The sequence below is a fragment of the Amphiura filiformis genome, chromosome 1 (assembly GCF_039555335.1).
Source record: "Amphiura filiformis chromosome 1, Afil_fr2py, whole genome shotgun sequence".
Lineage (NCBI taxonomy): Eukaryota > Metazoa > Echinodermata > Ophiuroidea > Amphilepidida > Amphiuridae > Amphiura > Amphiura filiformis.
Genome location: NC_092628.1, coordinates 38,732,889 through 38,759,083, shown reverse-complemented (window position 1 = coordinate 38,759,083; position 26,195 = coordinate 38,732,889). Strand labels below are relative to the sequence as shown.

Sequence of the window (26,195 nt, the reverse complement as noted above, 5' to 3'; positions counted from 1 at the left end):
AGTTAAAATTTGTTAACTTTTGATGCTTTTTTCTTGTTTGTTTGTTTTTGTTTTGTTTTTTGTTGTTGTTGTTTTGTTTTTTATTGTTCATTGGTCCAAACAATTCTAAATGATTCAAAAAGTCACAGTGAAACAATAAACATGTATAAATAAAAAAAACTTAATATACAGACGATATCATTACAGAACATAACATACATAGAATGTCACAATTGGTTCCCATATATGACGCAGGACAAGAACATATATAACTGGAATGATCCTCAGCTGTGAAGCATACGCCACCATTTAGACAAGGAGAACTGGCACAAGGTAAATCAGCTGTAAGCAATATAAGCAGATTTAGCAAAGCAAGCACATTAGCAAGCAATTTAACACTAAGCATAATTAAACGTGCAATTAAGGGAAGGGGTATGAACGTTTGGACGTTTGGACAGTATTTATTGTGGGTCATTAGAGCACATCAGGCATATCGAATTGCATTCTGAATACGAAGAATGTCCTTTTTTTTAAATTCGCAATGTAATACACATTTTATGGCAAATCATTAAAAAAATTGATATTTAACAGTATTTGAAGTAAACTTTATAAATCTGATGATTTATACTTAAAGTGTATGTAGGTGGGATGAAAAGCCGACGATCAATTGAAAATTTTGACCTTTAGTATTGAAGATGTGGATTTTTTCCCAAAACACCAACAAAAATAGGTCTTTTGGGAAAAAAATCCATATCTTCAATATAAAAGGTCAAAATTTTCAATTGATCGTCGGCTTTTCCTCCCAGCTACATACACTTTAAGAATATATCATTAGATTTATAAAATTTATTTCGAGGACTGTTATATATCAAAATTTGACAAATATCAAATTTTAATAATTTGTCATAAAATTTTAAAAAATGAAAATTATTTGATATCAGAAAGACATGCTTCGTATTCAGAATGCAATTCGATACGTCTGAGGTGCTCTCATGTCCCACAAAAAATACTGTCGAAACGCCATAAACGCTCATTCTAGATCCCTTCAGCAAGCACATTAGCAAGCAATTTAGCAAATAATGCAAAGTAAGCAACTTTACAGGTTAATGTATTTTGTTATACAGAATGGAAAAAATGAGCAAATACCCAACGTTGGTCTAAATGTGGCAATAATTTTAAAAAATCTTATACAATGTTGACAAATTTTTAACCAAAAAATTGTTAAATTTTGACAATAATGTTGACTTATGATATTAGACCTAAGGTTAAGCAATGTTAATTTGCAGTATGAACGCCAAGGATTTGCTTGGTAAGTGCGGATGGATATATGGGGGAGAGTTGGAGCATGGATGGATGTTGGGTGGCTTCATTTATATTTCTTCTGTTTTCGTTAGTCTTTCTATAAGTCAGTTGATTACATAATAAGAATTTTGAGTTTGAGTTGAAAAGAGGAGAATGGGTGCTTGCATTAGAGAGGAAAAGAGTAGTTTTTATGACAACCAGGGACCAGACCCCAGGCTCCGGAGAAAAGAACAATGCACCATGCATCTATTATTTACAATATTTAAAACAACTAGTTTATGATATAATTTGGTATTATGGTATTAAACAAGATGCATGCATAAATCTGATATTCATCTGATATTAGAGCCTATACGTTTTCCCTATTGCACTAAGCGACACAAATACCTTAGTTTTCTAGGAATTAATACCAAGTATTCATTGATGTTTACATTACAATTTTAATCATGCATTTGAAAAGGAGTACCTCCACCATCGCCAACCACTTTCAAAAATGCAACTTTTACAACCAAAAACGTAACTGAATTTGAAACATTCTGTAACCATGGAAACTTAAAAATGCCAAATATCATGCGTGAGATGGTGTTATCCTTCTCTTACCAGGCGTTTGACAATTTGCCCCTGTAAAACCAGCATTACAAAGGCATACATAACCTGGGCCATTTGCAAGCAAGTAGCATATGCCATTTTGGCAAGGCTGGCTTGCACACGCGTCTTTTACTGAAACAAAATGCATAGCCAAGTAATGGTTATGAATGGATTTATGTTAGTAAAGAGAAATTAATTTTCTTACCATACCTTTATGTTAGTGTTAGTATGGAAAAATGTTCCCCGTGTTATGCAACTTACATGAATATCAATTGTGTGTAAATATGTCCCATATACCTTATGATATGATAATTACTTTTGTCGATTTATTAACGGCTAGCATTATACCAACGTAGCCTAGCCAGCGGGGGTGGGGGAAGAGTCCCCCCTTACAAGAAATTAAAGAAAAATCCCCCATCCGACAAAAAAATCGGACCGGCAAAAGAAAAGAAAAGTGGCAATGAAGCTTGGAAATCTTTTATGTAGTCCAAGAAAATTGGTATATGTGTATATCCCACCAATGATACCGGGTCAAAATCATGTAACCGGAAATTCTTCGTCTTTGCCCCTGAAATTTTTACCCCCCCCCCCTCCCGACCAAGAAAACTGGCTACGCCCCAGAATTACCAACATTATTAACAAACAGCTAACATTATTCCAAAATTGTTAACTATCTTGCGGGGAAGATTAGCAACAACATCAATTAACTTACGTTGTTCACAATTCAAGCCACTGAAACTAGAAGGACATTGACAGGCATATCCATATCCACTGGAATCTCCAGGACTGCAAACACCGCCATTCAAACACGGTGCACTACTGCATGCCATATACACTAGGGAAAATGTATGATAGAAAGAAAAATATTAACAAATGTACATAAATAATAACATCAATATGGTAGAAATTGTCCAAATTGCAGGCAAATGTAAATAACCTGCATTTTCCACCTCTAATTTATATTTCCCTTCCCTTCTTTTTTTGGTTTTGGTGGGGCGGTCTTAGAGGTGCCTCGCACCTGTTCGCTCCAGCCATTCACTGGACTTTAAAAAAAAAATATTGTTCCTTTCATAATATTGTGTAATTTTTGATGTAACTTATATGCAATATTATATTTTTTTGTAATTCTGTGCCAGTGATAAAGTGTAGTAAATAAATTAAAAAAAAGAAAGAAAGAAATAATATTTTCAAATGAATACAAATAATAACAATGATAACAAAATCTAATTTTTATCATCAGGATCGTCGTTGTCATCGTCATCGTCATCGTTGTTGTAATCGTCATCATCGTTATCATCATCATCATCATCATCATCATCATCATCATCATCATCATCATCGTCATCATCACCAAGTAATTTAAATAACACGATGACAACGACACTGCGACTATGAGAGCAACAGTGGTTCAAGTAATTACAAGGAATTTGTTTGAGTAAGCACGTCAAAAGTTTTATATTTATTTAAATGTAATTCATGTGGAAATACACACTCTTAATTAAAAAAATTGTAACTAAAATGCCCGAACATGTGTAAAAGCAAATGAACAATCTTGTATGGGAACTACTGTGTCTCCTGGATTAACCAAAACTGAAACCCAGAGGCGTGAAATGATATAAATCCTTTGACTTTCACCACAAGCTATTCATGCGGAACGTGTAAGATTTTAATCTTGATTATGATTTCCTCACAGAGGTTGGGAGACTTATGTAAGTTCATATGAAAACAAACTGTTTGCAAGCTTGTAAGTATAATTGCATTTAAGTCTCCATTTCTTCGATTGTTGTGAATTCGTTATTGAGTACAAAACAAACAAGAATGGACGTGACAAATGTCCAAGCTTGCCTCTGGTCAGTTTCTGTGGTATTATGTCCTCTCCGTCAATCCATTGTGAACATCATGACTTCGATATAACTTTACAGTTTTGGGTAACCAATAGTATACTGTTTTTTAGAGTTTATTTGTTAAGAGTTGTTAGGGTTAGGATTGACCATTTAAGGCTAGGATTCATCATTTAGGCCATATGATTTTAGGGTTAGGATAGTGATGGAGTAAGTATAGGACGGGAAGGGTTTACCTTTAGGCCTATAGCGTCATACGACTTCGCTGATTGTTGATGAGCTTGTATACAACAAAACCAACAGATAGGTATTTACATTTATAACATTAGCGAAGATTCGAGGGGCAAATAAACGACGCAGAAACAAACAAACAAACACTTATAACTTACCGGTACCAGAATATTGCGCCGATGCCGACCTTATTCTAGTCCAAAATGTTCTTCTTTCCTGTACAAATGTTGCTCTGAAAATAAAAGGAACATTGATTAAGCGTTTTGCAAAAACAAGAGGTTATAGACAATAACCCAACAATTAACTTTATTGCGCATTCTTTATTGTATAATATCTAGGCAATGTACCGTATTTTCTTGCGTATAAACCGCATCAGGTCTTAGAGGCTATTATGTGATTAGAATGTGTAAACTAGGGCGGATCATTACAAAATACTTAATTCAATTCCAGTTCAATATTGCAAATGTATTACCACATTGTTACCACGGCTATTGAATTAATATTCTCTATTTTAACATATGTGGTGTAAGTTTACAAGAGAACAAAATAATGGACGAGTTAAGACTAAATCATGAAAACAGACCCAAGGCGCAATCTGTAAAGTGTCATCTGCGAATATAGTATAGTGGTAGGGTATTCTAAAGTTTAGCCGAAAAGAACACTTTCAAAAGTTCATTACGACACCATCATAATTATATTCAATGTCATTATTAAAGATGTGTACACATATTATACAAGTACATCGTATTCCATTTCTAATTAAGGGCTGGGGTATGAACGTTTGGACAGTATTTATTTTGGGACATTAGAGCACATCAGACATATCGAATTGCATTCTGAATACGAAGAATGTCATTCTGATATCAAATAATTTTGATTTTTGAAATTCGCAATTTAATACACATTTTATGGCAAATCATTAAAATTGATATTTTTGATATTTAACAGTACTTGAAGCAAACTTTGTAAATCTGATGATTTATACTTAAAGTGTATGTAGGTGGGATGAAAAGCCGACGATCAATTGAAAATTTTGACCTTTCGTATTGAAGATATGGATTTTTTTCCCAAAACACCAAAAAAATTTTTTCAATTGACCGTCGGCTTTTTTTCCTTCCTGCTACATACACTTTAAGAATATATCATTAGATGTATATAATTTACTTCGAGGACTGTTATATATCAAAAATTTGAAAAATATCAAATTTTTATAATTTGTCATAAAATTTGTATTATATTGTGATTTTCAAAAAATGAAAATTATTTGATATCAGAAAGACATGCTTCGTATTCAGAATGCAATTCGATAGGTCTGAGGTGCTCTCATGTCCCACAAAAAATACTGTCGAAACGCAATAAACGCTCATATTTTAGATCCCTTAATAACAAGAGCACATTTACAATTTTACGCATATACATTTGTATATTTGAAAGCTCATATTATTAAGCGCCATAGACTATGCTGTTGTTTGGCTGTGACAAATGACTTGTTAATTTTAGTGCCTGGGCATGATGAGAAAAAACATAGGACGTGAACCCTGAATCCATTGTCTATACCCAGTGAAGTCAGCTTCAGCTCAGAATAGATGTACAAATTAACAATAAATGTGAATCTGACCGTGATGCGAGCCAACAATCGGAGGCTTCATTGACCTATTGCAGTCATACAGGATTGTATAGGTGAGAAACCAACATTGACCTTCTTTTCTTCACGAGATTTGTCTTAAAATTCAATTGTCATAGAATCGAAACCATATTTCACAACCAAATTTACATCATATCGTGATATGTCACGCTAGTTGTGAATTGTACGAGTCTTGACCAAAGCCAAACCTATTTTGATTCCAATAAGAGATTCAATGTCCCTGTATGAATCATTTAGGACAACATAACCTTTTCATTCATCATGTTCAATATTGTAAACATGGTAAAAGAGAGCAGTATCTCATCACCCCCACCCCCATCCACAGATTCCACACAAACGTATAATACATACATACATGTGACCAATAGAAATATTCGCTATACATAATAAGTTCAATGTTTCGGCTATTTTGACATAGGCCTACATAAATTTGGAAGGTCCACTTTACATTATATATATATTTTTAAATGATACCTGGACTAGGCCTAGCTACTGACCCTACTTTGCGCTGTTAAAATGGTGGCATCATATGATCAGTCTCACGTTCATTTTCTTCTCCTAATTAGCACGATAAATATAAATATGTCATTGTTTATTTTCACTTCTACAAATCAAACCGAAGCTCTTTTGTAATCTCTTTTAGTCCCGGTTTGTTTAAGGCCTTTGATATCAACGACAGTGACCAACTACCTCGTATTTGATCAATACCACCTGTATTAAAAAAAATCCATCATACAAGACAAATGATAAATTGACAAATCTTTACCTAATTATTGGTAGCCTTTCACCTGGCATATTATTAACCATATTATACCTAATGAATATTTTACTTTCACAGGTCAAGGAATAATGCCAATACAGCAGGAATTGAAACAGAAATACACTGCTCGTTCAGGTGTAATCCCGGAGTGAATATCTGTACCACTGTGATCTGTACCTGTTCAACCATAACGTGTTTGGTCCCATACCAAACACAACGGTTTGTTGCCAAATTCGCTATTTTACGTAAAAACGTCAAAGATCACTTAAATTCGTATTTTTTATATTTAATATTTTGATATGTTCATTAATACAGCCAACGGGAAACTTTAGACTAAGCGAAATGGAACAGACGAGACAGTCAAAAACTTGCAAAATAAGCAATTTGTAAATATTGCCACCGTAACTCATAATCGACAATACAGTATAGTAGCCTATAGCCTATATAGTAAGATGGAGTTTCATTCTTTTCTGTCAAAATACGAGGGTAAATAAAGGCTGTAATAATTCACACCTGTATGCTGGCGTAATGTTTTTATTTCACTTGTCTGTGATTTTAACTTGCATCACTTGTTTAACAATAAAAAATTGACATTCTTGTCGAATGAAGATTGTATTTTTGGATTGCCCTAAAAGCATTTCTATTCAGCTATTCAATAGTAATAAAAGTAGAAGCTTTTTCGTTTTGCAAGCCATTCATATCTATACATTGAAGTTGCAGACACCAATGGCTCTTCGTATAGTATGATCATGAATGACTTTACCGAGAACCCATCACATGGTATAACCAACTCATGATATCCACGTAGGAAGTCATGGGGCAACCTATGCCTGGACTTACTCCGTTCATTTTTTTTTCAGAAACACTTACCTACGTTCTAACAGACTAACAGCCCATTTGAACGGCTCTTTTCAGAGCCACCGTATTTTCAGCAGGAAATGGGCACCTATAATTTAAACATCTCTTTTCAGAGCCATCATTTCTTCATTATATAAGCAGGTACATGGATATAACTGTCTGAATCGTAATGGACATACATGTAGATGTGAAATATGTATGCGGGGTCTGAGGGCAAGGAACTCTGTAATGCAATAATTGAAATGACATGATATTTGATTTATCATGGGGATTTAACCCATTTTCTGATGTACAAAAAAAAGCTATTGTCAATACATCTGAACGGTTTGTCCAACCTTCGTTTGAAGGTCAAGGGGTCAATTGTGCCTCATGGTTTCATCTGCAACTTTAGACCCGGGCTTTTAGACTTATAATTATATTAAGAGGGTCCTTTCATTCAAATGCTAATCATTTCTAACTTCTCAAAATAATTTACGAAACCTGCCTAAAAGTGTCGGGCTTCCTTATGATGATCAGTGAAGACCAAATTTTAGGTGTCATAAGAATATTCGAAGGTTAAGAAAGCACTACTGTCTGTTCAGTTATCTTAGATTCTTGTATTTTTAAGATATTTGAAAAATAACAAATTGTGGTCAAAGTGATCAAAGAAAAGTGTTAGCACAGCCTTAGACCCAACGTGATTTATACTTTTCAAATTCCAAAGTTCAATTTAAAACCCCATTTCTTTTCAATTGTCAAATTATATCGTCAAATATATAATACTTACATGAATTGAACATCGTCTCGTAATGATAAAGGAGCTTTCCAGGAGACCGTCCTAGGTAATGTTTTATCTAAACTATTTTGATGCGTTAGACTATTAGGTTGTCCCCCACAATTAGTAAGTCTAAATATTGCTTCATTGTTTATTTCCCATGTTCCAATGGGTGTGTCTGTCCCAACTACTCGAGCTTGTAATAAGACACCACGAAATGGTTGAGAACCCGTCAGTGTAACTGAAAAGAAATTAAAAGAAAATAATAGACGTGTTAGATTCATGAACTAATAAAAAAATAAATAAACATAAACAAGTTTATTTGTATAGACACTTAAACATTTACCACACCCACACCCGGTACCCCCACCCCTCCATATCCACCCCTACCCACTCGCCCGGGCATCCACCCACACACCACACATCTGTTAATTTGTAACACAAACAGATTTCAACGATCTTAATAAATGGTATCGCAGGATCAGGAAAGACAACGTTATGAACATGAACAACACAAGTGTTTTTATTATAATTAAAATAAGAAAACCTGTAGGGAACACATGGCCGCGAACGAGAACCATTGCACACATCACACATCCCACCCCACTACCAGTGGCAGTGCCACAGTGGGCATGGGGAATGGCCCCCATCAGAACTCTTGCCTTCATGCCTCCCCAATTAAAGACCTAAAAGTACAAATAATTTCCACTTTTTGCGGCATTTTTTGTGCAAAATTGGTTGATTTTTATGTTTGCCGGAACTTTGCCCCTCCTTCGACAAACATTCTTGGTGCCGTCATTGCCCACCACACACACACACCCACACCCACCGCCAACACCCAACACTCGCCCGCACAAGCACCCCCCACAAACACACCCCCTCCCACATACTGTATACAGCAACAATAAACATGTACATTACGTTCATAAAAATATGAGACCCCTTTAATCCATATCAGTTATAGCGCTCAATTGTAAAATTAATAGATCTGATTTGTTTGAACTATGTGTTTAATTATTTTGTCTTGTTTATTGTCATATTATTATTTAGTTTTTCCATTTCTGTATTTTATATCCTGTGCATGTAGTAAACGCAGAATATTGAAAACGCATGTGATCGTTCATTGTGTTATTATCACATTACAAATTAACCTCCATTGATATTGAGAATGGACATCAATAACTGTAATTTGAAATATTCAATACATATATGTCCCATCTGATTCAGTCATATTTAGGTCGATAATGCAATATTATGATACAAAGCTGTTATTTTCACAGATTTCAATGCACTCCACCCTAAATAGCAATAATTGGTTGGTTACATCAATCGCTATTTTTACAAACATTTTAATTGGTAAGGTTGGTAATGTAAAATGTTTAATTTATAAACGATGTAAAAGAAAAACACAGGAGCAAAATAAATTATTTAAAACACGCCAATCTTATGGTGTCGATACATAGAAATTTTGGTGCACTTTTTTTAAAAATTCGACCGATTTACATTTCAAGAAATTCGCTAGGCTATTTAATAACAATTAGATAGACTTAAGGGTAGACGAGGTATTGTTGGTCGAAGCAACCTAAAAAATTGATTTTTATTATCTAGATCAATATATTATTGAAAATAAACACCTTGATGTTTTGCAAAAGTTCATTCTACAAATCGTATACTTTGCAAACTTGCTTAATTTATTGTTGTTAACTAGTTATGTACGTTTTACAAAAGTGTTGTTGTTTCACCCCTCTTTTCAACGTAACTCAAGAACCGCAGCACCTATAAAAGTATATCTGTGATATTTTAATTCTTCTACACGCTCGCTATGAATTGAGCAATGCAGTTTTTGCCAAAGCTCACTACCATTCGTAAGATGCTGTGAACTACCAAATCACAACAGTTTAAAATAATTAATAACCTTAAGGGATCTAAAATGAGCGTTTATTGCTTTTCGACAGTATTTTTTGTGGGACATGAGAGCACCTCAGACCAATCGAATTGCATTCTGAATACGAAGCATGTCTTTCTGATATCAAATAATTTTCATTTTTTGTAAATCATAATATAATACAAATTTTATGACAAATTATAAAAATTTGATATTTTTCAAATTTTGATATATAACAGTCCTCGAAGTAATTATATAAATCTAATGATATATTCTTAAAGTGTATGTAGCAGGGAGGAAAAGCCGACGGTCAATTGAAAATTTTACCTTTCATATTGAAAATATGGATTTTTTTCCCAAAAAGACCTAATGTTTTTTGGTGTTTTGGGGAAAAAAATCCATATCTTCTATACGAAAGGTCAAAATTTTCAATTGATCGTCGGCTTTTCATCCCACCTACATACACTTTAAGTATAAATCATCAGATTTATAAAGTTTACTTCAAGTACTGTTAAATATCAAAAATATCAATTTTAATGATTTGCCATAAAATGTGTATTAAATTGCGAATTTCAAAAAATCAAAATTATTTGATATCAGAATGACATTCTTCGTATTCAGAATGCAATTCGATATGTCTGATGTGCTCTAATGTCCCAAAATAAAAACTGTCCAAACGTTCATACCCCAGCCCTTAAGCATAGTTAAGTATCCAAAAAGTGCAAAAGATGATCCGACGATACCCAAGTAGGCTATGTAGTCACGCATGGTACTTGGTTTATGGCAAACCAAAGGACATCTACACTGAAAATGATGTTTAAAAGTTTAAACACCCAATATTTAAACAGGTGTTTTTAAAAATAATATTTTAAACAGCCTGATCATTTATTTTAAATATAACTGTTGTTCAGTTTACGCGTAAACAGGGTTGTTTAAACTTTTAAACAGCATTTTAATACTGCCCTTCGTATAGCAGCATTAAAAATTGCTTTTACTGTGCCAGTTGAGCAGTAAAAAGCTGACACCCACGTGCTTAAAAACATGATGTATGGACGTTTTGAACTCAAAATAAAGGCTAAGATGTCTAGACGTATTGTAAAAGGGGCCAGGGGAGGAGAAGTTAAAATCAGTGACAAACGATTCTAACAGTTGATATTTTAATACTGTTAATACTTAATTGAAATAACTTGCATTTCCGAGGGAAATCGAGTTGTGAATAAAAAAGTGCAATTGACATGATTGACGATCATTTTTGTGTGTGTCCAAAACTGAAACGGGCATTAATATTTCGACTATCTGGCCACCTGAAGACCGCATCACGTAGGCTCTTCATTACTTGCACAGAATGCGAAAGCCACCACCACCCGACCTCAAAAATATTTGGGGAAATTGCCCCCCTGCCCCCCCCCCTTGTCCCCCTTGCCCCCCCCGTAGCGCTGCCACTGGTTACTACACTGGAATTTCAGTACTCGCGATTTATGGGGGACACGAGCCGCGAGTCACAAACCGCGATGCCCCACGAATAGCGAGCGGAGCGAGCATTACCCATTTCCAAGAGTGTGTGGTTCCTAGTAGTTTATCCATGCGCGTATTTGGGGGGGGGCTTTGGGGGCGCCAGCCCCCCGGGGTCAAAGTAGGGGCGGCAAAAACGAAGGGGCGGCGGAAGAAGAAGGGGCGGCAAAAAGAATGGCAGCAAAAAGAAGAAGGTCGGCAAAAAGAATTAGTAAAGAAAAAAGGGCGAAAAAATTTGAATTACTGTGAAAAAATGGTACTAAACATTGCTTTTAGGGCGCTAGCGCCTAAAATCCTTTTTTTTTTTTTTTGCTCTTCACTTTTTCAAACGACCGTAAAAAAATTGGGGCAACCTTTTCGGGCTGTTGAGGAAGGGGCGCCAAATTGGATTTTCTTCAGCCCCCCGGGGAAGGGGCGGCCACGGTACGCCACTGTTATCTCCCTATGGATAATATAGGTATACGATCTGTAGCAGGGACTCCTCAAGACAAGTGGTACGTTATTTATGATAAGGAAAGAGGTAGGCTACCGCTAGAATGTACCTCATTTCTTAACATACATACTGAACCACTTGTCTTGAATCACTGAAATTTCAGGGAAGTACGGTAATTGGATTCCTTGCCCCTATAATAAATTAATATACGTAATTTTTGATACCAGTGACTGAGTGTGATTGAGAAAAAAAAATTAGTCAAGAAATTTATCAGGGGGTGTAGTACCACCTTTAGTCACATAATTATTGGAAGTGAAGTACAAATTAATAACCAGGCTCATGAAATCCTCCATGAATATGCATGACGCGCGGATCTATTCCTCTACTTCGAAATCTCCTTGTAATCGGCATGCCCTTTTAAAGAATTTTTATACGCGAATAAAAATTCATAATTATAAAACACAAATAAAATATACTTTTATACGTATTTTTTCATCGTTTTAGGATGTCATCTGCACTTATCATGCTTTTAATATTCATTAAGTTGGGATGAATTGAATTACTAATGGTTAAATACCAGGGGTTAATATCTAGGCCTATTGGAAAGTTTCTTTATCACTTTAAAAAAGTACAAGTCAGAATGAAAGTCCTTTCTTTGTTTGTTTGTTTGTTTATTTCTTCTTTATACTGGGTCCATATTCAGGGGAAAATTTAAGTATTCCCCTGTTCTTCCATATGGCCCAGTTATTACATACAAAAATACAAATAAATAATTACAAAACACTTAGAATAATTTACTATATTAACTTAAATTACATTAATTACCAAATTAATTGAGTACAACAATAATATTAAGAGATAGGTAAAAAATAATACATAGCACACACTATATTGCATTAATTAGACTACATTTTCAAATACATTGACAAAATTAATATTATTATTATTTCTTATTGCACTATGAGAATTTAAATTTTAAAATGATAAAACATTATGCCAGCATAATAATTTAAATCAGGATTTCAAAATACAACAAACTACATTCAAATAATCAAAGGAAATGGATAAAAACTTAGTGGCTACAAAATGTAGGATAGAACACAATAATCAAACAGCAAAAAATTTAAACAAAAGAAATTTGGCAAAAGTTGATCCTGTAACAATCATTGCAATGCCTATTATTTAAAAATACTCAACAAAAGAGCCTAAATTTTAAACCAATGTTTGGTGGCAAGAGAAATTTATAAACCTACTATTTTGGATAGAATCTTGATTTAAAAACACCAGTACTGGTTGGTAACGGAGAAATGATTGAATTGTGGAGTTGATTCCAAGCAAGAGCCCCCTATATTGAAATGAGCGCCTGCCATATTCAAGAAAAGGCCTAATGGGTCTAATTTTCCCGTGAGCACTCGAGCGAGTATTGAGAGTGTGTGAATTCCTACAAGTGAAAAATGATTGCACAAAGCATTTGGGACCAGCCCAGAAAGACATTTAAAAACAGCAAGATTGAGATGGTAATTTCTGCGCTTTTCCAAAGTTTCCCACCCCATCTTTTTACGAAGATACTCATTACTTGTGCGAATTGGTTTCCTTTTGAGGAGATCTCGCGCATTGTACAATACCAATCACCTAAACATTCAGATGTCAACTTTTCTGTCTAATTCTATCATAAAAATGACTTCTCTTTATACCGATGTCCTGATTATAACAATAGGAATTATCATATTTCGAAACGGTACCTTTTGTACACACCCATTCACCCCTGGCACGCTTTGTATAACTACATTTTTTAGACCGTAATATTTTACTTTAAGCTTTAGAAACAACAAAGGTGACAATTGACCAGTTCCAGCATAAATTCCATTCAGAATCGGCTTAGTTTTTGTCAAATGATGAATTTTAGCATTATCTATTATCAAACTATATATTATTTTGTATGAATGAAAAAAAATTGAAGGAATAAGCGAGGAGCCTTGAAACTATCTCTGGATGGTGCAAAAAATAATCAAGCAGAAATGCATAATGATGCACAGAAGAAATGTACTAAAAGTAGAATTCCATTGATATTCATGGATTGTCGACAATTGGTCGGACAATTGATCAATTCATAGAAGTTTTAAACAAATGGACGGAGAACAAAGGTAGATTAAAGTTTAATTCATATTTTCACGCGTTGATTTCGCAATATTTATTCGGATTAATCACTTCTTTCCCGCGAGCAAATTGTTATTAAAAATCCAGCGTTATTCAATGTCCAGTTTCATGAACATATAGCTGTAATAACATGAATAAGATATTAGGATATAACGGTCTTCATTTTTACGTTCCTTGTCAATTTAATAAACTACACATGTAGCCTATATGTATATATATACCCGTCTCTCCAGTTACAACAATTGATATCATTTTGGTATTTTATACATCAGTGGCGTGCGTGCGTGCGTGCGCATAAATTGAGGCATTTACGTCGGAGCGGAGGTATAGACATCACTATAAAAATGAATATGCTTTTCTTCTCATGACAAGCCATCTCTGACACTTTAAATCTCAGTTTACCAGCGACCGTGCGCCCCGCCCCTCCCTCGAAGAACTGAAACAGTGGCGCACCATGACCGCTTCTACCCGGGGGGCTGCAGAAAAGTAACATTTTGCCACCCTCCCCCCCTTAGTCCGAAAAGGTTGACCCAATTTTTTTCGATGGTTTGAAAAAGTGAAGAGCAAAAAAAAAGGGATTATAGGCGTTAGCGACCTAAAATCAAAACATTTTTATGTATAGTTCCATTTTTTAGACCTTTTTCATAATTGTTACGCCCTTTTTTCTTTAATAATTCTTTTTGCCGCCCATTCTGCTGCCCGTTCTTTTTTGACGTCCCCTGCTTTTACCCCGAGGAGCTCTCCCTCGCACCAAAGCCCCCCTAAAAAAATATGCGCATGTGAAACCAGTTCTATAGACTGAGTTACCTGGGACTAGCCGTTTATCATTCGTCTACACTGTAAATTGGCCAGAACACATGGAACGCGTTCATTAATGTAACAGTTTTTTAACACATGACACGTGTTCAACTTATTTAGAGAACACTAGTGTTAATGTAGAGAACACAGGTGTTATTACCTCAGAACACTAGTGTAACATGTTCTAATCCTTTAAACTCTGGTGTTCAAAATTACTATCTATGAACACCTCGGACACATGAAAGAAATGTAACAGTTTTTAACACATGACACGTGTTCAAACATTGATTTTCAGAATGCTGGTGTTCAACCTTTATTTATACATTTTCAAAATCTCATTACTCGACAATAAACAAATACATGGTAGTATAAACAAGACCCGGGAAACAAGATAATGGCGGTGTTCCGAAGAATTCCGAGAGATGAAATCAGAGAGTTTTCACCTAAGGCAAGCCCAAGGCTCGAACCCTCGCCGATCGTATCTCCCGGCTGACAGCGCAACGCATTTCAATGCGATTTTCCTGCGATTAAAATCGCTCGGCCATAGTCACCCTCTTGTGTCTCTCCTATGCTTGTTCATCGCTGTCCACAGATATACGGGCTCCGAGTCGCTCCCAAAGTTGCCCTGAATTTCATTCTTCTCTAAATCCTTCGAATTTACTCTCACTATCATCCCATTTGTCTTGGAAAAGACAGTTTGTTATAGCGTTTCCCGGAAGCGTTTCACGTTTCATCGCCATTGTTGTTGTTACTTATATCCCTCCTTCAAAGGAGCACCGTGTATTTCTCGCTGACACGTCGCAGCTCTCCAACGCCTCTATCTGCTCATCCGTTCCATTTTTGAATACCAGTATTCAATATAATCATTCAGAACACTTGTGACATGTCTGATCAATACGATGTGTTCTACATTATACTAAAAGAACACTAATGTGCAAGGCTTATCATATTTTCAAATACACTAGTGTTCTAAAGAGACAATTATGAACACCTCGGACGCGTCTGAGAGGCGTCACGTGTTCGGGAACATTTGCAGTGTAGTTCTTCAACCTTTCACGTATAAATCTCGACTATACCTAGGCTATTTATCTTGAATACGTAACTCTTGAATACGTAACACGTATTTCCCACCATACATGCAGGGAGGTCTGAATTGATAAAGAGTACATTTTTCATCTTTTCTCATGTTAATATAATAAATACGCTTTAGTCCAGTCAAGCAATTTAAAATCCTAAGACCTTAACTAAATGCATTGCATGGAAGGGGTTTCAAGTGGTTCCCAGTCAAGTCTTTTAAGCTTGATTTTCTGTTTGTTGAGGAACAGAGCCATTACAATGGAGAGTGCGATGTGTAAATTGAATATATTATGTGCCACTTTTTGTCTTCTTTTTTTACATCTTTATACATGTACCGCAATCAGCGTTTTATGATCGGGGTTTTAAGGGGGTACTACACCCCTGCCCAATTTTGTGCCTATTTTAGCATTTTTCTCAAAAATTATAGAGCATTGATGACAAGTAAGATATGTATATTATAGGGGTAAGGACTACAACTACTGCACTGGACATTTTATTTCAGCACAGACAATAGTTGTGGAGTTACGGTCAAAAATGAGGGAAAACCAATATTTGATCAATAAATCAATAACTACTTGCCTTGAGTTGCTGAATTTTCAGTGCAGTAGTTGTAGTCCTTTGCCGCTATAATATACATATCTTACTTGTCACCAATGCGCTATAATTTTTGAGAAAAATGCAAAAATAGGCACAAAATTGGCCGGGGCGTAGTACCCCCTTAAGGACTCTGGTATGAGCGTTTGGACAGTATTTTTGTGAGACATGAGATCACATCAGACATATCGAATTGCTACTCTGAATACGAAGAATGTCCTTCTGATATCAAATAATTTCAATTTGTTGAAATTCGTGATATACACATTTTATGGCAAATGATTAAAAATTGATATTTTTGATATTTAACAGTCTTTGAAGTAAACTTTATAAATCAAACGATATGTACTTAAAGTATGTGTAGCTGGGATGAAAAGCCGACGATCAATTGAAAATGTTTACCTTTCGTATTGAAGATATGGATTTTTTCCCCAAAACACCCAAAACAATTAGGTCTTTGGGGGTAAAAATGTATATCTTCAATACGAAAGATCAAATATTCAATTGATCGTCGGCTTTTCATACCAGCTACATACACTTTAAGTTGAAGTACATATCATTAGATTTATAAAGTTAAATTCGAGGACTGATATCAAAAATTTGTAAAAATTTGTCATAAAATTTGTAATATGTCGATTAAAAATATTGATTATTACAATATTATTATCAAATTACCATTATTCTTTACCAGGAAGATTCCAAGCCGCCGGACACAAGTAATCAATGGTCGTGATAACGGGGGTAATTAAAAATCTACTTTCGTCACAATAATTATATACCGTTAAACCATCTAAATTTATATACCAAAGTATTACGTGTGAAGAAAGGCCCATAATTCACCAATTCAAATGATCATATAATTCAACATGTTCAAGAAAAAACCTTAACCCTGGGTAAGTAGGACACGTAATAAAATAAATTTGAATAAGTGGGACACTTAATAAAAAAAAATTACACGTAAAAAGAGCACATAAAGGGTAATAATATATGAAATGTAAATTCCATTACAAAGGAAGTTACCGAACTCTTTTGTTCACGGTCCACTCATAAACCACAACACTTTTGTAGTTGAATGCTTTAATGAGTGTTTTACCTCTGTCAAAGTTTTAGGTCGCACGTCAAAACATTACGTAGCACAACACCCATCGAAATAATTCTTTAAATATTTTTTTAATTTTGTACAAGGCAGTGCAAATTTAGTTAGATTAAAAGGCTTAATCTCTATTGGTTATTCATTAACAAAAAAAACCTGCAGAATAACAAAAGGTGTCGGTACTAATAATAATATTGAGCACGAATTTTGTAAAAATCTTGTAAATTACTATATACTATACGCTATATAGGTACACTGTATGACACAGCTCAACATTATTTGTCAATGTGTGTCACAAAATATGTATTTTTCCTATTCTTCTTCGAAGAAGAATGGTCTCCTATATATCTACAAAACTTCTCTGGGACGAAATTGTCCGCTGCCGGCCATTATTATATTACTTTCAAATGCCAGTGTGCGAATAGGATATACCTTCAGGTCGTGACTAACTTTTTATTAGTACGTTTGACAAATTAATGTTAAAATCGTAATTCTTACATTGTATGAAATGAAATGTTTACATTTGGTTCCGTCTCTTTATTACCAGCAAATCACCACCGCTATGCGTCATCATTAATTGTATAGGCCTATACATATGATGTAAGTTTTTACGTTGTGAGTTGTTTTACTGATACATTGTACGCTACATGTAATTCTAGATTATAAAAAAATAGCAGCATGCTAGCTTTTATTCCTTCCACGAGGATATATATAGGCCTATTCATAGATCTGTGAATAAAGCGCAGTAAAAACGTATATCATGTATATAATATATATGTATATGTCTTTATGGCATACGATATTCCAAAAAGTTCCCCACTTAAAAGCCCCCTTTCTGTAAATTACACAATATTGCAGCGTGGAAAGTACTTATAAAATTGGTATCGGTGTATATTTGTTCTGGTCATAGTTTGATATAGTCCGTCAATGCAAGTGTGTTGGCATTTATGATTTGGTTTTGTAAAGTGCTCTATAGTTTCTACAAGTGAGTGTATTTTTACCAAACATTGCATTCAAAAAGCTTCAGTCATGCAGGCATGCAGGTCATGATGTGTAGACCAATATATAACCGACCCAATATAATAACGTCCTATTATGGAGAATGCGAGTACATACATCAGTAACTTAATATAATTTTAAAACCAAAATAAATCTAATCATCATGATCATTGACGATACATTTTCACATAATTATTTCTTCCTTGCATCACTTCATCTTTTTTAGACATATTTTCTATTATAATATTATATAATAATGACCAATCTACAATATAACTATAGCCTCGACAAAGGTTAGTACTGGTAATAATGGTAATTTACTGGTTACAAAAGCACAGCAGAATGACTAAAACCCAGCTATTTTAGTGCAGATTTATGATAAAAGAAGTCCTGAGCACCCAAGCAGTAAATCCATTGGACCAATTCAGTTCTCTATTCACCCAATCCCTGGGGTCTTTTTGTGCAAATGCAAGAATTTTATATACATATTTGCCCGTCTTCTTTATCCCCGAAAAGCACACAATTTGTAAGGAATTTGTGCCAAAAAGAAGGCATATAACTGTTATTTCTACCAATAGTATTATCTATTGAGAGAACACTGCATATTATTTACCTGATTCCTAAAGAATAGATTTACTATAACAGGTAGAGCAGAATCTGTAAAATGTAAATCGTCCAAGTCATGAAGTCAAATTTGAAAGGTCAGCATAATCGAATTTTTGAGTATCTTTGTAAAATTAATAATCTAAGTTTGGTAATATTTTGGTGATGCGGTACTATTGCACTACATTTTTGTATTCACTATACATCCCCTGATAAATTTTGTGACTAATTTTGTATTTTTCTCAAAAAATAACTACACACTGCTAACAAGAGTTACGTATATAGGGGCAAGGAATCCCATTACTTCACTGAAATTTCAGTGATTCAAGACAAGTGATTCATTATTATAGGCCTATATATTAAGAAATGAGGTACATTCTAGCGGTACCTCTTTTCTTATCATAAATAACGTACCGCTTGTCTTGAGTCACTGAAATTCCAGTGCAGTAACTGGATTCCTTGCCCCTGTAATATACTTAACTTTTGTCCCCAGTGTGTTATTATTTTTGAGAAAAATGCAAAATAGTCACAAACTTATTAAGGGTGTAGTACCGCCTTAACTGCAATAAATGTCAATGACCTTCTCCTTTATCCACCAACAGATTAGAAAGTCAAGTATATACCTTACAAAAATCTGACAAATCTCTTCTAATGTTCCAGAAATGATTATCAAATTTTATTGCCGCAGGCCGCAATATAGTTTGCCCTTTTCGTCAGATAATATCAGCCATCGATATATCGCGGTAGGATTAAGATTTTAACACTGAACAAGTTTTTTGTTCACGTATTAAAGCAGGTGAATTACAAATTGAACATGAATTGGAGTAAGATTTACAATCCATTGTTCTGTCATAAATCAGCTTGGCTTTGCACACCTGATGTAAGGTTGTTCTTTAATGCTATAGTTCGAAGATATGGTCACGTCCTTCCTCTATGTGAAGAGATAATGCAAAATGCATCAGTGACGGCGCCACGGGGGGGCATGAGGAGGAAATCCCCAGTCAGAACACTTGCCCCCCCCCCAGTAAAAACCCAAAATGTCCACTTTTTGCTGCAATTTTGCGCAAAACTTTGTTGATTTTGCCCCCCTCCCCGAAATTCACTCCCCCCGCCCCCCCCCCCGAAATTTTTTTCCGGCGCCGCCACTGAAATGCATCTTCATTCAGCAGGATGCTCTTCGTCACTTTTCTTGTGACTTGCTAGCTACAAATCTGCGACAATGGTGACGTCTCCTGGTTTGTGCAATAATTGTGTTACTATACTTGAGTCGATGCAAAGCGGTATTACAGACTCGCATTGCTGTAAATGGCTAAACTTATCTGATGTCCATACAGTACGGTCGGTCACCTATTACGTCACGGTATCTGGGCATCAGATAAGTTTACTACATAATGTATATTGAATTTGGACACTTTTGTAATCTGATGGAATTTGAAATTACATAAAAAAAGTTCGTCCGCAAAAGTGTATTTGCAATTTAAAGTTTGTAAGAAATTGAAAAAATGTGATTAATAAATGTATTAAATCGCACACACATCAGCGTAAGAAGTACGTGCTTATCTGTATAGTGCAACTCGCAAGGCCTAGCAGGATGTGGTAAAATCACATTGGAACCATAATTTGGTCTTGACGTAGTTCTTCCGTTCTTGTGGCATATTGGAATTTTGATATAACATGTATGCATCTCAACACAAGAAAACCTATTTTAAGGCTTCCGATTAATTTGTGAACAAAAAGGCCTAGGACTACATGTAATGATGTATGTCAAATATTTTGGTCAATTCAGCTATATTTGTAAAACAAACTTCATTATACAAGGTACATCTATTCTATTCTAAGTCAGACTCCGTTCTTCTAGATTAAATAATCGCGTTTTTAGACCATAACTAATAACTGATATATTTGATTATATTTTACAAAGAATATTTAACAATAGAATCTGCATAGGACTCTACGAGTCGGACACTTTAAAGTTAGTCAAAGTACAAGTTCGCATCAATTAGTACGTGATGTGTGATGATTTTTAACAATATGCAAGGTCGAAGACATCTAACACGTCGAAGTAAGAATACCATTGGTATTTTTGTGTAATTTACCATTTTTTATTCATGATGGCAATACATTTCTTAAATGAAACATTAGCTGAATATAATAAGGCAATATATTTCTTTAATTAAACATTAGCCGATTATAAATGATTTATTTATTTCCTCTTTAATATGACGCAGTACTTCCGATATAAGTAATTTCACATATAAAATTTACTTCACGCATTCGATTCAACAGGTTACGAACCTATATATTTTAGATATTTAAAAAATTAATAATATGAACGTCGTCGAGCTGTAGCCGCTACCATGGCAAAGATGATGGATCTCATTCAGTTGCTTCCATGAATGCATGGTATGACATTATCATAAAGAATTAAAGACGTTTGAAACAACCGCATTCATGTCGGCACTAATAGTGTAATTTTCAAGGTGTTTTTTAAGTTCTCAAGCAGATAGCTGCAATGATGGGTATAATACTTGCTCAGTTCTTGATATGTTATTGTTTTTTTGAGTGCATATTTTTTGCTGGTTTATTTACCTGTTTGACGGCACGTGTTCCAATGTTTAGAATAAATTTGTTAAACAAAAATTACATTACATAACATTACATTACATTACATTTCGTCAGCCTCCTACTAAATGTACGCTAATTGCCGAAGTAATTTTTTGTAATTTTGAGAACAAATAAATGTGGTTCAAGCATGCATCAGTTACGTAATCACCCTCATTATTTAGGATTCATTTGTAACATTATCATTTGTTCTTGTGCAAAGATTGGTGAACAAATATGTTTAAATCCACGTTTGAACCATATTTTGTACTTTGTGCTCAAAATTACAAAAAATGACGAGAAAAGTGTAATAGGCTGACGATTTACATTACATTTACAGCACATCACATTACATTACATTACATTTAGTATCTTCAAATGTTTTGTACATGTATGTGGGTTTGTGGGTGCGTACAATGTACATGCGAGTAATAGGCCTATTATTTATTAATAAATTGACGTTGAATAATAATTATGAAATATGTGTTCTTCTTTATATACGGAGATGTGATCATGTGAACAGAGTTGTGTAAAGCAAAGCTATACTTGATTTCAAGCTCTGTCCCTGGGACTCTTGTCATGTGATGCAAACATTCATTGCAATTTATCCTGATATTATTATGTCTATTTGTTTAATCAAATTATAATATAAGAATGTATGCAGTTAATATTAAAGACCAAGTTCTCAAATACTAACATTAACAAATTGCACGTAACATAAATTCAAACGTTAAAGTTGATTTAACACAGATAAATAAGCTCAAACAAACGGGTCAAAAGTTTGACAATAAGTTGTGATCAGTGAATCATCGAGGTTCATGGTCACCAAAACACGGAAGAACTTATCCAAGCGATTCTTAAAGAAGTAAAACAATAATTGAGTTCGTGAAAAATAGTGATATTATTTGAGATGAGTTGGGTATAAACATTGGTAATAATTTTGAGTTTAGCATGTGTTTCTATATAGTGTGATGACTGAGACAAAATCAATTTTATTCGTACATGTGTCCAGTCCAGTGATTCATTAAATTTTCAAATTGATTAATTAAAAAATTAGATTGGATCGATAGAGATTTTTTTAGATCGGTTCATGTTGTGTGTTAGTATAATATGATATTTAGTTTTCATAGTTTAGTTTTATTTATCATGGAAGCTTAAAATAATAAATGATATACATGTATCACTGAATTGAAACTTTAAAATGCAAATATCGGTTTTGTTGGTGCATGAATTGTATTCGGATGAATAATTTGCATAAGCATGACATTTATAAAAGCAGGGCCTAATAATCGCCTTAAATTAGGCTTAACTTTTAAAGCTAACAATACAAGGACATTTCATTTTAAAAAGCCGGTGTTTGGTAATGCAGGAATGGTGCGTTTGATAATTTATTCACTACCATCATGATCATCATTACCATATAAAAACTCATGCAGATATAGAAGATTAAACCAGGTAATTTAACACACGTCAAAGGTATATATAACTTCATGAAAATGCTTATTACATGATTTAACTAATTATGTAAGATCTAAACTGTTTTGTGTGAGGGTGTGGCTTATATAATAGTATTGTGTATACAAATAACATTCCACACTATAAAACACTACACCTATTCATGCTCCATGTACATAAATTGATTATCTGTTAAGAGCATATTGAATTCACCTGTAGCGTATAGCGTTCTAATGGCGTGGGTAGTGATCATAAACACAAGCAATCATTATTATTTATTTTTTTAAATCTTACCTTCATAGGGCAATCCTGGTGTATATCTTCCTCCTGTAATTGATATTCCATAGGGGCTTGGTGAAGTTTGCGCAGCAGCAGCATGTCCTTCAGGAAAAAGTGTGGTACATGCACCACCTATTTCAATAAATCCAGTGGGAAAAGTAAAAGTTCTCTGCACTTGTTGCAGGAACGCAGCAAATATAAACACCAAAATATGCCTTGGAGCCATATTTGTACGGCTTCCTCGATGGAAAAGGCAGTTTGGTCGAACCTCTCACTTAGAGTCTTTCAGCTCCGTATTGATAATGATCTTTCCAAAGGAGTGTCAAGATCCTACAAGAACCATTTATACCCACTAACTCCATCCACGGTCAAGCCGTAGCCTCCACACACAGCAGTTACGTATCCACGCAATATGCGGGTATGAACGAAGTGAGTTCCGTGTACACACACCTTGTCAACGGCTAAAGCGCTGATATGCAATTTAACAGTGCACTCGTAAGAATTTGTTTTAGTGTTGGTCGAGGTCGGAGCCCAGAAAAAAATCATTCAATGAATCAATTCAGCATCGAAGTGGTTACGTAATTCTCTTGGTTACCGGATCAAGCTACTTTGGTATGCCTTCGAGTGCCATATACTTTATGTGGTGATCATTTCGATCGTGGTTCATTACTCTAGCGCGTGATCCCGTTGACATAGTAACATTACGTAACTTCGATACTGAATTGAATAGGCACTCACCAAATCAATAGACGGATTTCCTTCGGCATTTTTTTGTTACCAGTTGCCAATTGTTAAGCACCTTTACATATAACATACACGCCCAAAAAACTTTTTCTTTTCTTCCTGTTTTTTTATTTGTATGAAACCTTGTCATTCGCCAAACCCGCAATTTTTGTGAATGTATAAACGCTACATGGAGTGGTCATGACTTCGCCGTGAATGAGACAAGCGGGTAAAAGTGGTTCAGGTGAGATATTGGCTCTCATTTGAAAGGAAATGAAATCGGGAAATACGTTGTTGGTTCAGGAGGTTTTTCGTACATGTTGCAAGAAACACTACATACTTGTTAGGTGACCAGGGGGGTTATTCCATTTACTGGCCTTTGGTGATTTGGATTGACTTGATTTTAGGGTTTTCTTTCTTTTCCCACTCTTTCTGCCCATTTCTATGTCCAATAGATGCACATAAATAGACAGTTGTGATTTGGTAAATCAGTGAATACACAAACTCCCAAATGTTACATTAATTCTTATCGAGTAATTTTATTCAACTTGAATTTGTCGAAAAAAAACACGAAATTATTAAAGAATTCTTGAATGAGTTGACATGGTCAGCGCCCTGAACAGCGTGATCATTATTTCGTCAACATTTATTATTTCAACCAAGTTTCGTCAGGGATCATCAACATATCGAGGGTTTAGGGCAAGAAAGGCCTATCTGCAATAGCTGCCCTATAAACAATTTGACCATATCTGCATTCTATATTGTACACATGACACATGGCAGCCATTGCAGATAGCCCTTTCTTGTACTACACCTTCAATAGGCCTATAAGGGATATGTTTGTGATCGATACTTGAAAGATTGGTTATAATAGTGGTTATTTACTGCGCCGCGTGAACTGAAGCACTTTGCCGCACCCATCGTCGAAGTGCCATGCTATGTCAAATTTTACTAATTATTTGGGCGCCAAATCAACATGATGGTTGATCGATTTTCTTTTGCTGCATTCCCGCACTATACCTTTCTCATCCAACCGTGATTGAACTAACATTAAACACTGCCTGTTGAAATAAATGAATGAATATCCACGATCATTAGAGTTTGCAGAGCTTCTTTAGTATTGTTAATTTGCTTTTTAATATTACATGCAGGCTATACACAATTGGGTCTTTGAAATAGAGTTCACATTACTATCGTAGACTCCGGGAGTAGACCTTTTCCTGGTTATCTAGAACGCAATCGAGTAAGGCAACGTCGCGTCCAAATGACCGCATCTTCAAGCGCGGTCCTCAGGTTTTCATGAAATTGGGATAAAGGCGAGGAACATGTTAGGCATGCAGTTACTGTCCGTTTTCCTATACACAATACACAGTGCTCTCACCATTGACGCGTGACCTGTACAAATGATGTATGTTGGGAGAATGGACACTTGCCTAGTTAACATCACTGTGTGAAAAATAACCAGCCAATATTTTATTTATTCTCCAAAACTTCTAGCAAATATATTTCTCTAACATGACCTAAAATTACAGCTAGGTTAGATGTTCAGAAATGGTCGCACTTTTGTAAAATATGAGTGAGGGCAAGGCATAGCTAGCCAACTCCCCGTGTTAATTGAATGGAGATTTGACCGAAAATATTGGTATCGGACCGCTCACTTCTGAAGGATGCCACAAAAAAACGGTAAAAGCTACATTTAAATTATTCTAAATAGGTTCTAAAAAATAAAGTTTTGTAACATGTCCTAAATTTTTAGCTAATTTAGATGTTTGGAGAGGGTCGCACTTTTGTGTTTTAGGAAGGATATGTAAACGACAGATAACACCAAAAATATGAAGAAATTATTTCCAAACCGTGTTAAGTCAACAATCATTATGTTGCTCATTTTGAAGAATGCTGGTTAACAAAAAGCAGGTCTTTGTCTCATTTCGTGAACAAAAGTACACATACCATTGTTTCCTTTCGTTTCCTTTATAATCGGTTACCCAACTGAAGCTATAATACGCAAACTTTATTGCGATATCGCAC

General features: G+C 34.9%; 1 protein-coding gene across 1 annotated transcript in view; it reads right to left on the bottom strand.

Moving 5' to 3' along the window:
* The window catches only part of LOC140158969 (uncharacterized), an 80,563-nt gene extending 56,601 nt beyond the window's left edge, over positions 1 to 23,962 (bottom strand). Inside the window, exons 1-4 of the mRNA XM_072182273.1 lie at positions 23,460 to 23,962; positions 7,971 to 8,199; positions 4,100 to 4,173; positions 2,582 to 2,704 (exon numbers count right to left, since the gene is read on the bottom strand). Of these exons, the coding sequence (XP_072038374.1) occupies positions 2,582 to 2,704; positions 4,100 to 4,173; positions 7,971 to 8,199; positions 23,460 to 23,670 (637 nt within the window). The 5' untranslated portion in view covers positions 23,671 to 23,962. The remainder of the gene's footprint in view (positions 1 to 2,581; positions 2,705 to 4,099; positions 4,174 to 7,970; positions 8,200 to 23,459) is intronic.
* Between the last annotated feature and the right edge of the window lie 2,233 nt (positions 23,963 to 26,195).